This window comes from Akebia trifoliata, chromosome 4 (genome assembly GCF_017979445.1).
Source record: "Akebia trifoliata isolate Shusen 1 chromosome 4, ASM1797944v1, whole genome shotgun sequence".
Classification (NCBI taxonomy): Eukaryota; Viridiplantae; Streptophyta; class Magnoliopsida; order Ranunculales; family Lardizabalaceae; genus Akebia; species Akebia trifoliata.
The window spans coordinates 39933666-39950113 of NC_141378.1; the positions used below are offsets into that span (position 1 = coordinate 39933666).

Consider the following 16448-nt stretch of genomic DNA (forward strand, 5'->3'; position numbering starts at 1 on the left):
AGTTATGGGCAAAAAGAGACCCAACACCCATGTCAGACACTAAGGCCAATCTCACGAAAGAGATCACACATCATATAAATCCATCAATCATCATGTCATTCAAATCCAATGTATAATTCCATTGAATGGTCACCCATATGTAATGCAACACACACCTAGAAAGATGTCTACGGTGGATATAGTCATCGGGCAGCATCTCTTGGCATAAGATATGCCTCAGGTATAACACATTAATAGATAGAACCACCCTCGTAGTCTCTGTAATAGATTTTCACTTCAATCATGTGAATATAGGTTCTAGCGTTTCATAAGAGAAGTAAGAAGATAGGAGAAATCACAAATTAAAAAGAACAAATTGAAAGCAGGGAACAAAAAATCTATAATTTCACATGACTAGGTTCAATTTCGGTTTCCATTAGAACAAAACGATTCAAGTTCGAAATGAAAATGATACAAATTGACTTACATCAACCCAAAGCAAAACTACCTTGTCTTTCAAAGTATGACACTTAAAATACGACTGTGTCTAGCATGGTTCCAAGAGTCTGAACTATGTTTGATGACATCAAGTTCGAGACATGCTCTTCCAGATGCTTTTTGGCATCTTGCCTGCCCACATTCGCAATCGCAAGTTTCTCGGGAGGTAACTCATCCTCCTCTTGAACAGCCTTGTTGTATTTGATGGCCAGATTCAGCATTTCCTGCACAATTCCCCCAATGTGCCAAGTCAATATGTAAAAATATTTTAACTTGTAAAATATTGAAGTAAATCAATGGTATTAGGTGTGAATGCTTTATGTGTTGTAGTAATCGATAATTCACAATAATTAGAAACAAAAATGAGGGGGAAATTTTACAGTAATTATTTTTAATGGGTGAACTGGACTGGTACCTACGACCACAAAGTTGATTTGCAATATGTCAAACCAACTGAACTGTGGGTCTAAACCCATCAGCTATTCTTATTAATTGTACAACACATAATTTTGATGACATACACCTAGAGTTTGGTCTTCCATGCAAGACCAATAAAAAATAACCTAAATGCCCTCCTCTTCCCAAACCACCTTGATTTTTAACCCAAAAAAACCCATTGTCTTCAACCTCAACCTCTATGATAAAAAAATAAATAAATATACATATATATATATATATATATATATATATATATAGAGGGGGGCGTTCAATGGCAAACTTTTTGGCAAAACATTTTTCAAAACATGAGTTAGAGGTTTTGGAATGGGCTGATTTTTGGTGAGGATGATCTCTACGGTGAGGAGATCATCATCACCAAAAATCAGCCCATTCCAAAACTTCTAACCCCATCAAAAACAGTTTACAAAAAAAGGACGGTTCACGATTTTTCAGCTTGTAAACATGGGTTAGAAGTTTTGGAATGGCCTGATTTTTGGTGAGGATGATCTCCTCACCGTAGAGATAATCCTCACCAAAAATCAGCCCATTCCAAAACTTCTAACTCATGTTTTGAAAAATGTTTTGCCAAAAAGTTTGCCATTGAACGCTACCCATGTATATATATATATATGGGTCGGGTTCCTGCGACACACATTGCGACACACATATAGACGACGTGTTTGTCTTATATGGGCAAAAATGTTTGGAATGGGCTGATTTTTTGTGAGGATGATCTCTGTGATGAGGGGATCATCCTGGCAAAAAATCATCCCATTCCAAAACTTGTAACCCCATCAAAATTGATTTACAAAAATTGGACGGTCTATAATTTTTCAACAAAAATTGGACGGTCTAGAAGTTTAATAATGAGCTGATTTTTGGCAAGGATGATCTCCTCACCACAGAGATCATCCTCACAAAAAATCAGCCCATTCCAAACATTTTTGCCCATATAAGACAAAACACGTTGTCTATATGTGTGTTGAAATGGTTGTCGTTTGAACCTGACCCTATATATATATATATATATATATATATATATATTATATATATATATATATATATATGTTATTAATGTTTCGTTGTTCCCAACCTGAAGAATCTCTCCTTCAACCTTCAAGCCTAAGAACAAGAAAGGGTTTTTGGGGAAGTTGAAGATAGCAGGTTTATAAGGGTGGAAGGCAAATCAAGGAATTTTTGCAAGCGATAGACAATGGGTTGAAGAAATGCTGAATAGATTAAAAAATTTACCCTAGAGGTTGTAGACAAATTTTGGGGAAGAGGTTGAAGACAAGGGTATTACAATCATTTTCTATTGGTCTCTCACGAAAGTCCAAAGTCAAGGGAGAATGTCATCAGTTTGAAATTGGATTGTGGGGGGTGTTTCTAATTTTCACTAAAGCCTGGAGAGGTGTCAACCTCAAGGTAGCAGGATTGACCCAGCTTACCACCAAAAGAAAAATAAAATAAAAAAGGGCTATAATAGGATTTCTATTCTGGTTGGTGGTATTTCCACCATCTACAGTAATGCAACAAATCAGGAAGAAAATAAATAATTTCTTGGACATGAAACCAGCACTGGTCCCACTAACTTTATAATCAAAATCAATTAGCACACATGTCAGGTGATGGCATGAAGACTCAGCAACGAAATTCACCCATAGTTATAAGCCTTAATAGAAGGAGAAAATGAAAGAAACATTCACTAACCTGAACAGTTTGCTCATTGGTTTTGGAATGGGTATCAAACCGCTGTAGTGTCAATCCATCAGTCCACTTCTTCTTGTGTAGGTTCAGTAACATCTTTTCCTCAAGTTCATTCTTCCTATAGTTAATGGCTATAGAGTAATAATGCCTATTCAACCCATGGATCAATGCCTGACATAAGAGGTATACATAAGAGAAAATTAGTTAAGTGCACCAATACATTAGATTTGAGTAAAAATCAGGGCTAAAATTTTCAAGTAAACTCACTTGAATGGACGGCTTGTTGAGATGCCCAAGATTGGATGTCGTTTGCCGTGGTTCTTGGCCAAGCATCATAGTTTGTGGGTTGATCAAGCGGAAAGCATCAATCACAACCTTCCCTTTAACACTCTGAATTGGGTCCACAACCACGGCAACAGCCCTTTGATTCAGAGCTTCAAAACTCTGTAAAAGATGATTGAGCTCAGAAAAGAGCCAAGTAGTTTGCTTAGCATCCAGAACATTCAGAGTCCCATGACAGCCATAATCAAAGCCTTATCCTAAAAACTTGGGTCGGCTAAAGAGATCCAGGTTCTTCATTTAGTTGCCTAAAGCCATGTCTAGCCCCAAGAAGCTAACCTTACATGATAAGGGTGTCATGGGTCAGTTCCACAAATACCCAAAACTGGAACCTAAATAAAATCCCGGTTCCGGTTCTTATTGATTTCGGTTCGAGGTATGAGATCCTTGGAACCAGAACCAACCCGACAAATGCCTGATACCCGTTAGGTTCCTTGCAGGTACCCAATAAGATGTATTATGTTTTTTTGAATGAGAAAGAAAAATATGAATATCCAATAAAATAGAAAATTATTTATAAATTTACCCATTGACACCCTTAAGCTATAACCAATCCTCCTCACCTGGTAAACAGTTTACTTCAAAACCTGCTAAGGCTTAAGACTTGAGGCTGCACACACTAACGTGGAGCCCAAACCTCCAAGAAATCCTTTTGTTAAATTCTTCTCCATAAATATCACCCAAAATTATTCCATGATAAAAATGACCAAAATGGTCTAGGTTAAACCATTTTTCACTGGAGAGATCTTTAACTAAATAATTAAAGCCCTAGTTTCCCCTACTTTATAGATTTTGTGAGAGGTCATTTGTCATCATCTATCAATTCTGCCGCTTCATATGCTTTTCTTGCAATTATACGCATAAATAACACAATCATATATTTAGTGAACATTTGAGGTAGGCCCTTATTAAATTCTTCATGTTTCATCAATTATTGATATTTGTTGAGCAGAAAACAAAGAGGTGGACCAAATTGGAATTATACTGTAAGGAAGCATTAAAATTGAAGTACACAATTAAAGGCCTGGAATGCATATGTGTGCATTGAAAGCAGTTGTAATCGTCTAGTTACAAAAGGGGATGTGAAGAATCACTGATAAAAAAAGGGGGCGATATGAAGAAGCTGAATGATCAACCTACAAGTACCTGAAAAATTTTCCTCCACGTTCAATTATATATCCAATGTGCATTAACTAAGCATAGTAGAGAACAAGACGTGAGATAGATAAATGAAAAAACAAGTTTAAGATAAATTTGTAATAGAAGGTATTGGAAAATTCTTTGTGTAGGACTATGAATGTTACCCTAAAATGATAAATCTGAGATCAGACTGAATTAACATAAGCAGTGCAAATATAAATCATGAGCTCATACATTCATGGGTATGCAAGAGAACTAAGCGATAATCAAAATAGTCCTAAGGTTTATCACAATCCCACGGTAATATCTATTCAAGTACTAACAATAGGTTCCAATGAAAAACGAGTCTTCCTCTAGCCCAGGGTTTAAGTTAGATGTTCAAAATAGATTTCTAGGCTCAATTTCAATGCAAAAATAGCCATATAAGTAGTGATGATTTGTTGAGTAACAAGTTAACAAGGTTGGGAGAAGTAGGCTAAAAAAACGGAAGGAGATTAGGATTTTTGGTGGTAAGGAACAATGCGGTTAAAGTAGGGAAGGGTTAGGTTGGATTTTTATGCGTATTAGGGTTAGGTTTCATCAAATGAAAGAATTTCAAAGGGATTTTGGGGTTACAGAATTGATTGACTAAGGTTTATGAATGTTTTAGAGGTTTAAAATAGAAATTTAAGAGAGAAAGTGAGAAAGTGAGAAAGAAGATATTAAGAAAACAATAGATACCTACCTTCATAGAGAAAACAAATATTACCTTGTACTCACTCCAAAATGGCATCACCCCACACTATTAATAGGAATATTAAAGGTCCAATCTTAATTATATTGATCATTAAAAAAAATTAAAGTAATAAGCAAATATTTATAATTTTCTCTAAACCCTAAATCTAATCTCAACCATCCAACTAATATAATGAGATCCAATGGTTGTAAATAAAACTTAAAACAACTTAAATAAAACACAATCAGAAATATCATCTATGTCCCAATCCCGTAACTTTATTTCCCATGAATTTTCAGCTTATGAAAACTCATTAAAAAATCATTATAAAGTTACCAAATTGCCTTTAGACACCTATACTAATATCATAGGTTAATAAAACATGAAAATAACACCAAATACTCATCTTAAACACTAAAATAGACTCTCCTAAACATAAACTAAATAAAAACATAAAATATAATGACTGAATGAGAAGGATCCATGTAATGGTGCTCATCCATAAATTTCATGTCCACACTCCATCGATCCACAACCACTCTGAATGTCTTTTTCTCCTTTGGAACACTTTGAAGGGTATGCTCGTGATGTCTTCATCAGTCTAGTAGCCCCAATAGGCGATAAACCAAGGGAAAATCAATTAAGACAGTTTGTTTATAAGAAAGAAAGCTGATTTACATCCCTAGTTAGAAGGAACGCGCAAGGGAAAATCGATTAAGACAATTTGTTTATATGAACATACTGAATTAATAGGAGATAATGACTTCAACCAAAATTGAATGGTGGAACAAATTTGTCCAAGCAACCCTAAACTCTTGGTATAAAGCTGTGATGTTTGAGGATGACCAAAGATGTTAAGGATATGAAAGATAAGTTGTTCAGGCACCCCCTTCTTGGCCTTTTACCTTCAATTGTTTCATCTTTTCTGTCGAAGGATAGTTGGACTTGGGTGGATAATTCAAATGGGCTCTTCAGTGTTAAATCCTTCAGCTCACTTCTTGACTAAAGAAGAGCATCATTTTCCTTTTTGTACAATTTGGTCTTCAGCTCTTCCTTTAGACTCAAATCCCTAGTAAGATCGAGATCCTGATAGAGATTTATGACGAGCCATCTACGCAACGGACGAACTGCATCAATTGAAGTCAAATTTATCTAATAAAGACAGACAAACATGCTGGGGAAGGGGAAGCACTCCGGCACCTGTTCCTTAATTAAAAGACTAAAGTAGATTCGGAAAGGGGTCCCTGTTGAAAGCAATAAAGGGGGTGCCTTAGCGTGCCCTTTCTCTAATCCTAGCTAATCCTAGGTAAAGCGATTCGTGCACTCACCCGCCCCACAAGGAGTATAGAAACTTCCTGGTCGATTGGTTGGGATAGCAGACTTAATAGTTGGAAAAGTCCTATATAAAGTAGTCAACTGCTTGGTCGAAGGGGTACGAGCTCAAGGTGAAGTACCAAATACAAAAAGAAGGGGAACTCACCCACTTTCTGACTTCTTTGGCTGACTAAAAAATATAGGAATGGTGGTATTGTGTCGTCTGGACTCCTTCCCCCTTTTCTAAAGTGGGGCTCTTCTTCCGTTTAGCGATTCCAAAACAGAAGCGGTAACTGTTTTTTCATACCTGACTCATAGAATATAGCGGGGAAGCCGGCCCCAAAAGCAAAAGAAGAGAGCTCAAGCTACGGGTTCAAGCTAACGGGAAGTCGGTGGGAAAGAACTTCTCTTTCAATAAGAAGAGGGTCAATGTAATATGAGCTAAAGCAGGTGCAGAGTTCTGTTCTCTCTGTAAAGCTAATGGTGTGTCAGTTAACCATCTTCTCCTCCATTGAGGGGTGGTTTATTTTGTTTGGTCTTACTTTCTCTCTTTGTTCTATCTTTTGTGGTGTACTCCCTGTTCGATTCGGTGTTTACCTGATGGTTGGAGATCCACAGACTTTGGTGGCAAGGAGAGAATGCTTTGGAACCTTACTCCCCCGACAATCTGTTTGGGTTTGTGGAAAGAAAGGAATGGGCGAATTTTCGAAGAAAATGAGCATTCTTTGCAGGAGATCATCTTCAATGTTGTGGGGTTCTTGTTCTACTTGTGTAAATAATTTCAATAGTTCAGGGGGTACTTAATTGGGAGCTTGTTAGTAGAGAGTGATTTTGCTCTGGGCAGGCGTGGTGCCATTTTGTTTGTCTTTTGTTGATTTTTTGTTTGCCTTTTGTTCTTCTTTCTGATGTGTTGTTTGTTCTCCTGTTTTGTCGTTTCTTTTGAGGACTCCTTTGTCCTTCTTGAATAAAATTTAGATTATCAAAAAAAAAAGAGACAGGATGAAAGACAAATGTCAGAAAAAATGGACATCATGGTTAATATGGATGCTTATTATGGTGCCCCAATAGAATATGTAAGATCCACAAAAGGTTCTAGAGGGTTCTCCCATCTAGAGGGGTTCAAGGACTCATGGACAGGTTTGGCATTGTTGAAAGTAGTGTAGATTAGTTGAGTTTGAATGTGTCTGAATACAAAGCCCAACTAAACTCAATTCAAACTCCCAAGCCTGAAAACTTTTCTGAGTCCAACTATTTACACTCTAGTTGTTGATTAAGACAACACAAAGTGGTGCATGTCCTGGTGGAGGAGTGGGGACAGTGGAAAGAATGCGTAATAAACAACCATTCATCCCCCCAATCGGCTTTCCAAGACATTGAATGGGAATTTTTTAAACCATGGGACCAACGATTACATGGGACAAACCTCAAACAGTATTAAGAATAACATACAAAACAATTATAATGCACAAGGGCTTACATCGGAATGGGTTGTGGGGAGAAAATGTGACGCAAAAGTAATGGAATGACTAACTAAGAAGTGCAAGAAATTTTTTTTTTTTATACCTCACTTTTTTCATAATAAATCAAGTCAAGGAATCGTAGGAATTTTTAATATACATTCCATTTTAAAAAAGCTGTAGTTGACAAAGGAATCAACAAGAAAAATAATATTTTCTTCACTCACTAATAAAGACTATTTTGCCTTCTACAAATATTCTTATGGAGATTAAATTCCAGATCCTTGTGGTTGTGGGAAAAATTTTGGAGAAGTACATAAGAGATGGAAGCTAGGAATAACACATTCAAATTTCATTTTAATGAATTTGGTTCAAATCTCAACTTCCAAGTCTAGGAGAGTTTTAGGAATAAGAAAAATCAAGGCAATGAAAAAAATCCACTTTAGGAAAGTAATTGTGGGGATTTGGAAAGAGCAGACAACCCTTTGGAGGAAACTTATAGCATCAAAAGATGGAGACATTGAAGCAGTTTTTGAAAGCAGGGTTCAAACCAAATCTTGTGAGGGGAGTTTGCCAAGGGATTATGAAAATTCATTCAAATTTTGTCAGGGACAACATTATTAAAGTAGAGATACAGGAAAGGCTAGATTTTGCAAAGATAGCTAGTGTGGTGAGCAAACATGTCAACACCGCTTTATTCTTAGTCTAACAAGAAGGAATATCTTATTCAAGCTTTGATGGTTTGGAACGATAATGATTTGTCCTGTTTTTAGCTTTAGAAAAAGGATTAATGATTGGCAAATCAACTTGGCTTCTACTCTTCTATCAAATCTCTCACGAAGTTTATTTAACACTTCCATTCCAAGCAAGAGATCATGGATTTGGCATCGTCAGGCATCTTCTCCGTAAGATCCTTTTACAAGGCTTTGAAATCAGTCTAGGGCATAATTTTCTGCTTTGTTGATTTGGCGTATAAATGTCCCTTCTAGGGTATCTTCCTTCCTATGGACTGTCTCTCTTGCTAAAATTCTAAACATCAATGATCATAGGGAAAGGAATTTTTCAATGTTGGCCTTCTGTTTTTTATGCAAAATAGATTTTAACTAAGTGAATCATTTCTTTTTATCCATCTTCCCATAGCATTTGGTGTTCCTTCATTTCTGGTACAATGTGCATTGGGTGTTACCCAATTCTGTTATGGATGTCGTAGATTTTTTCTTCAAGGGATCATATCTTTTGAGATTGTTCCCATTTGATACTGTTAAGTGTTGTGCTATCCGCCTCCGCTCTCGGGTGTCACATGCTCACCTATCACACCCCAATTCGACCCGTGACCCTCTTGTATTCATAGTTGTGCCTCCCTATCAGATTGGTCTTTTGGGGTAAATGGTTATCAACATGGTATCAGAATGGTAGGCTCATATAGCTCATGGGTTCGAGTCACCTTGAAGGAGTTTTCCACCCTTATAGGTGAAGGGGAGTGTTGAGTGTTGTGTTATCCACCTCCACTCCCGGATGTCACGTGCTCACGTATCGTGCCCCAATTCGACCCGTGACACTCTTATATTCATAGTTGGACCTTCCCCATCAGATCGGTCTTTTAGGGTAAATGGTTGTCAACAGCTATTTGTTTGGGTATTTGGAAGGAAAGAAATATCATGGTGTTCAAAGGTAAAGAAATGGGTTTCTTTTTTGATAGATCTTGGCTATTTTGTACACTTTTGGGTGGTCACCTCGACCCCTGTTTTTTCAAATGAAAGTATCTCTACCTATCAAAAAAAAAAAAAAAACTATAATAATAACATTTCTTTCTACATTAAAGCCTTGATGTTCCATTGATCTATGAAATTCAAGGAGTATAGGGGGTATTATTCAGACATTTGGTTTTAAACTGGTTTTGATTGAAAATTCGTAGTAGTTGTGCGATTTTGTAGCTTGTTCTGGCTTATGTTTTGGGAATCCTTGTTAGGTTTTGTCAACCAAGGTATCTTTGAACTCTATTTTTGACTTGGTTATTTGTAAACCTCGACCACCTTGTAATCCTTCTCTCTTTGTTCTCATTAAAATTATTCGTATTAAAAATAATAATAAAAAATTGATCGTTGAAAGGGTATTTTAAAAGAAGTAAAAAAGTGGCAAGGGACCGTCATGCAATCTGCTCAATTCAAAGAAACAGAAAAGATAAAAACAAACCATTTTTTTCAAATACATCTTATTCATAAACATGTTCCCAAAAATATAACTTAAGGATAAGCCCACAGTTCTGCCAGTAAGCCTCACCATAAGATTAGAACTGTAGAGAAAAAAGAAATGAATAGAATTGAAGAAGTGGTTCACAATGAAGCCTCATTCCTATCAAATAACAAACACCCACACATTTCAAAACCTTCGCAAACATATATCATCACACCATTTAGGGAGCCAATGTAATGACCAACATTCATTGAAAATTCTCCATTGGAAGTTATTCCATTTCATCACCACATTCACTTTTTTTACTTTGAATACAATAAAGGATGCTCGAAATGGAACGTTTACATGACTAAAACTGAAAGACCTTGGTCATGACAAGAGAGTGTTTCTAACTAGAAATAGCACTAAGGCGCATTAACTAACAAGATAAAAGTTCAAGGGACAAGATTAAAGAACTTTAACCAAGACAGAAAAACAGAAGTAGTATAGAAAATCTAGTATTTCCCCTTAAATATTGTAGATAAAAACCAAAAATGTATCCAACGAAAACAGAACACTAATTTATTGTTTACAGAGTATAGCAAAAAAATACAATGAAAGAATAATGTTAAATCCAAGATTATCAATCCACAACATAGAAAAGAATGACATGAGAGAATTTGAAAGTACCGTACCTGTTGAGTATTAATGTCAACGCCAGAAAGCCAACAACCAAATCCAGGATGTGAATGGTACCATCCTACCACCATCTCAGGTCTACAACACCATGCAACAATATAAGCAGAAGGAACCACAAAATGAAGTTTTTGCCATCCGTCAGTCATAGTCAGATACATTTGTAAAAGAAAAGGAAATCAATAAAGAAAAAAATGAAAAGAAAATAACTGAAGGACAACAAGACTTATGCAGGTTGAAAATACATCCAATCAGGTGGTCAAATCCGTACTTCAATTGGTTTATATTTGAAAATGCAACCACAAGGCAACATGTTGACACATAGCTTACCAAAAATAAAATAAATATTAATAGTGGTGGTGAAAATTTGCAATTGCAATTCTAAGATAGTCAAAGTAGAAAAAGCTAACAGAATCACTATCTGCAGTAAACATCTTCACACACAGTCAAAGTAAATCCTATGGGGGTACACATAAATATAAACAAAAGAATAAAAGATTAAATACAACAGGTGGCTCAAATTTTACATCAGCAGTTCAACACAGTTCAAAACAGCAGTCTGCCATGGAAACAATTCAAGGCACTTGGTATAATTATATAAAATTGAGTCAACATCCAACTTTATAGTTTCCCTTAATTTTTCCACCATATGGGACAAAATTTTATGATATATTAAAGATTTTCTCTATGATCTCACTTCCGCTTGTTAAATAATGGCATAACTTGCCTTTTTATTAAGCAGTTTTTTTTCCATAAATATGTAAATTCATATTTCCATTATATAACATATTTGTATATTCCTTAATTAGAAAAATTGGCACCCTCAAAGAAAGTATCTTGAAAAAGCTTATATTAATCCTTAAAAAACAGTAACATTTTATAGATTATTAAGGTTTACAATAATAGATCATGCCAATTCAGCTAACCTCCATAATGTTTAATTATAGTGGGGGCAATTTTGAATGACTAGAGGTCTGATGTGGACAACCTGGACAATCCATCTAGCAAAAGATCTCACTGATCGAATCCTTACACATTCGAATAGAAGCTGGCATCGATGGGAGGGGCAATCAAAAGCTAGAAATTAAACTACAATTTAGGGAGTTTAGAGGATTGCTTTTCGAGGATTTTTTGTTCAAATGGGATCTTGTATGTAGTGAGAGTGTGTAGCTTGTTTTCCTTGTTGAGGACACCTTGTCCTCTTTTCAATAAAATTTTTATTCATCAAAAAAATTTAAAAAAACAAAAGAAATTGAACTACTTTTTATAACCGGAAGCATGAATGGGAAAGGGATTCCATAACAGAAGCGACATGTTACTTAAGAGGATTCCTGATACTAGGATCATGCACATAACTAACATTTAATCTACTTTTCCCTTATGATTGCGATAATTGAATATTAAAAAATTGTAAATGGAAAAAAAAAAAAAAAAAAAGAGCAGAAGAGACGTTTTTTTTTTGCCCATTTGAGCCATCTACCTTAGCTTCCTCACCTCCTAAGAAGAGTTGTGTTGAGTAATCTCCAGAAAATCCTTTCCCACATAAAATTTGGTAATTTATGTTATAAGATTTTAGATTCACATTCCAATTGCTTTATTTAATTTACGAATAACTCAATTAGAAATGTCTCAAAGTAATTACATTCTTTTTTTATGTTAGAGAGAACTTCATCGAAAAGAAACCAAGGAAATTGAGGTCAAGGTGACAAACCATGAAGGGTACACCAAGTAAAATTAATTACGACACATTCAACCATTGATAATCACTACTATAATCAACCCAACCACCCTAATATAAACCAACCTTTAGCTGTCCTCATCCATTATTAAAACCATCTGAATATGAAGTCCTCCAAAAAATATTTCCCGGGATTAGGCTAGGCCAAGTAAAATAAATTGACTTTAATTGCTAGTATGATGTCCAACATGGTGGTCTCAATCCCCTCAAAGGTATTTTTGTTTCGTTCTTTCCTTAAATGCACTAATGGATAACAAGCAAAAGCATTCTCCAAACAATTCCACTTCTAGAATTAAGTGCAATAATATTCCAAGATTTAAATAAGAATATAAATGACTAGGAAAGATTCCAATACATATGGAATAGATAGATTTAGAACCAAATCTTTCTTTTTATTGATAGGTTTTAGTGTGAAGTTGGCATTTTGATCCTAGGCTTGTGATATCACCACAATAAATTGACCTTGCACCAATCTTCCATTATAATGACCTAATCAAAAGTAGCCGACCAAACGGAATTGCCACTCTAGACGGAAATTTTAAATCCAAAATAAATCAACTTAGGAAAGACTCATAGTTTTTAATATTAGTTGGGAACAAATAAGCATTACAATAGAGGGTTTAACGTTCCATCCTGCCATCCTGGCTCTTCCTCCACACTTGAACATCCCCTCAATTAGGGGGAAAGGTATATGAGCTATGGAAGAAAGTAGGGCAGCCATTGAATACACCTCCCAATAGTTAAGATTCCTTCAGAGCTCAAGGTTCCACGAAAGATCCTTACTCAACAAAACCATAAAGTAATGAACTTTATTGGGCATGAGCTTTCATAATTCGAAAAGGTTAATTTGCAGCATAACCCCATTTGTAGTTGTGTGGAGTATTTGGAAAGATAGAAACTCAAGAATGTTTGAAGGAAGGTTTCAATCAATCCAAGAGTTAATTGTTTCGGCTTTAGGGTTACTCTTTCATTGGTGTAAAATTTTCATAGAGTTCAAAAGGGTGTTCTTTGAGGACTTCTTAGTTTGGTGGGATTTTCTTTGTAACATTAACGAGTCTTAACTCTTTGTTTGTTTTTTTGGGTTGGTCATCTCGACCTTCCCTTTCATTTGTATCTTTGTTTTTTTTGCTTTATCTATCCAAAAAAAAAAAAAACATGATAAGGTAAAAGATGTTATGTGCTCAAGCACCCTTATTTGGTTTAGAAAAGGGGCTCAAAAACCGGCCTTACTCTATAGGTGTTAGCACACCCCTATTACTACATGGTTTTATTCTCTAGGTGGAAAGTCCCCGCAAAGAAATAAATATAAAATAAAATCATCTCAGTTTCATTATAATTACCTTTAAACCATTGTGTTGTTTCATCAAGAGAAAGTCAACAGAGATGGTTTGGACATGTTCAAAAAAGGCCCAATTATCCTAAAAAATCGAGAGAGGAGGACCCAAAAGAACATATATGGAGATAGTGAAACCATATACAAACTCAATTTCAATAACAAAAGACTGCATTTTCGTTGCTCCATCGACAATATACAATCAAAGAATGTTAGGTACCTAAACCAATAAACCAAAAGTCCTAGACCTGTTAGAACGTGTCGAATATTTCAGAATAAACGAGATGAGAGAGAGAAGGGGGACCTGCCAGTCTGCTTGAGCATGTCAAGCATGTTGGTTTGGAAGACATGATCGACAGCTTCGACACTGACACCAGTACCGCTTTGGGGCATAGCGAAGACATCGACGACACGGACAGTGTACTCGTCAATGAAATCTCCAAGCATCAAACCCATTACTTCCATTGGAACCCCAGCCCTTCCTATTAAACAATCAAACAGATTCCATTAATAAACAGAAACAAAAACCCTAAATTTAAGAGAGAGAGAGAGAGATTACCATGTTTGAGCATCTTGAGAAGAGCGAGAGAAGATATGTAGACCTGCTCTGATGAATCCAACAGAGGAGAGTCTGGTGGTGGGTGCCCCATACCTCCTGCTCCAGCCAAAATCCTCTGCAGCCTCTCCATCTCTCTCTCTCTCTCTCTCTCTCGATCTGAGATTTTGATCTCAACGTAGAGTATCTCTCAGTTTCTTGCTTAGCAAGTAGAGAACCAGTGGCTTTCTGCGAAACATTTTATGTAATATTGACATGGCCCCAACATTTTCTGTTAATAGTGTATAAGTCCCTACTGTTTTCAAATATATGATATGAACTCCTTGACTTTAGTCTCTAGTGAGAGACCAACTAAATAATTGGCAAGATATGAATCCCTTGGCTTTCGTCTCTAGCGTCAGACCAACGAAATGGTTAAATTGTAACTATATAGTTCAAAAAGACTAAACTATCCTCTTAAGAAATTACTAGAACGATTTTGCATGCATTTAAGGAATATTGTCCAATTCATATCGATTGTGGAGCGAGAGTGCCAAGTTCAAAAATATCCAAGAGGAGTAGAGCATTGTCCATTTCCTTTTGTTTTATATCGTTACTTACTAATCATATGTGTAGACATTTCAAAATTGCAGAACACCTGAATCCAAACCCAACATCCAAATCAAGTTAAAATTGAAATTTAAATTCAAATTCAAAAACAACTCCTCCTAATCTTCCTCGATCAATGACCATTCCATATTCTCTCTCTTTGTCCAACTAGTCAATTCCCTTCCCCCTCTTTCTCTCAAAATAAAAAATTATAAGAAAGGATTGGATCCGAAGGAGAAAAGGCACCCAATTTTTTAAGAAAGAAAAAAATCATCAAGTTCACTTCCCCTCCTCTCTCTCTCTCTCTCTCTCTCTCTCTCTCTCTCTCTCTTTCAAAGGTTCACCCACTAGCAGTTAACAGATCCATTGCTCATTAGGTTTATTAATTACTTGAATTCAATATCAGAAGATTTGGGGGTCTTGGAAAAAAGTCTAAAGTATTGCAATTTTCAAATATTTTTGTTATGTATGAAAGGATCTAGTGCTATTTAATCAGGGTCTAGAATGTGGTTTCTAGAACTCTAATTACATAAACTTTACGGGTAAATTATACACTAAATACCCTTATTAGATATAATTTATTGTTACTCCATAATAATTGTTAATTTCAATAAAATGATATAGTTTGGGAACTAATTACTGTTATTTCGTGGAGCAAGAAAAAGTCACAAATTTCCAGAAACAAGTCAAAAAATATGAAGAATTCACAACGACTTACGATCTGGACAAAGTCAACTAACCAAGACCCAAGTCAAATGGGCCCACATAGACCGTGGCATCTTGGTCAACGTGGATGGCGCGGTGATGTCTGTGAATGACTTCTCAAGATTTGCACAGAAGTTTTGGGGCTGAATATGTTTAGTGTTGAATTAGGGTTTTGATATTATTGTATTTAGAAAAGGTTTTCGAACCCTAAAAACTTTAATCTGGTCTCTATAAATACAAGACTAGACCAAAGTTTAAGATATTTAGAAATTTAGGAATTTTCTTTACCTTATTTTTCTTTTAGTTTTTGTTTAAAATAGAAACTTTGTAATCAAGGAGAATTCTGTCGATTTCAGAAGCAAGATCAATAAAAAAAGACTTTTCTATTCTCGCATCTTTATTCTCTCTTTTATTTTATTTTTTGTTCTTACAATGACTATCAACTAACTCTCTATTAGATCGATCGAGGAAGTATGTGTAGCGCCCCGCCAAACGCTAACACAAATCCCCATGTTAGATCTCGAGGTACTAGGTAGCATCTCGAAATTTTGGCATGGTCTCCTCTATTTATGTTAGCATTCCAGGGCGTTCAATCTGCACCTGATAAACGACATACAATCATGCATATACATATATAATATAGTAACTAGCGGAAGCCTATATACATCTAATATCGTACGATAGATCAGAGTGCGAAAGAAGGAATTTATACACATGATTATACAAGAATTCCTTACTCTAATAAAATTCCTAACGCTCAAAATCAAAATCTATATTACTCTCAGACAAATCGACATCACTAGGGGTAATAACCCCAATACTCACCAGGTAATGGACTCTGGTCATCTATCTGACCCACCAGATGGTCCTCACTCGCTGATTTTATGCCTACCTCGCCAACTACAGATTTTGAAGCTAAAAAAAATAGAGAAGGAAAGGGTGAGTAATAATGGTTATCCAGTAAGGAAACAAACAATTTTTGCCAATAATCCCTCATAGCATGAACGAATAAGCATACTAAATCATTTTAACAATATAAAATTTTACAGAATAAACTACGATTAACTGGTACA

The 16448-nt window shown here is 35.7% G+C and overlaps 1 protein-coding gene across 1 annotated transcript; it reads right to left on the reverse strand.

The window, feature by feature from the left end:
* Positions 1-355: 355 nt before the first annotated feature.
* On the reverse strand, positions 356-14292 carry LOC147404949 (26S proteasome non-ATPase regulatory subunit 14 homolog). Its single transcript, XM_086441084.1, has 6 exons — positions 14086-14292; positions 13831-14008; positions 10455-10536; positions 2890-3066; positions 2626-2793; positions 356-701 (listed from the first exon to the last, which is right to left on the reverse strand). Exons 1-6 carry the CDS (start codon positions 14213-14215, stop codon positions 510-512), a joined length of 927 nt encoding a protein of 308 aa, XP_086297210.1. The 5' UTR covers positions 14216-14292; the 3' UTR covers positions 356-509.
* Positions 14293-16448: the final 2156 nt, after the last annotated feature.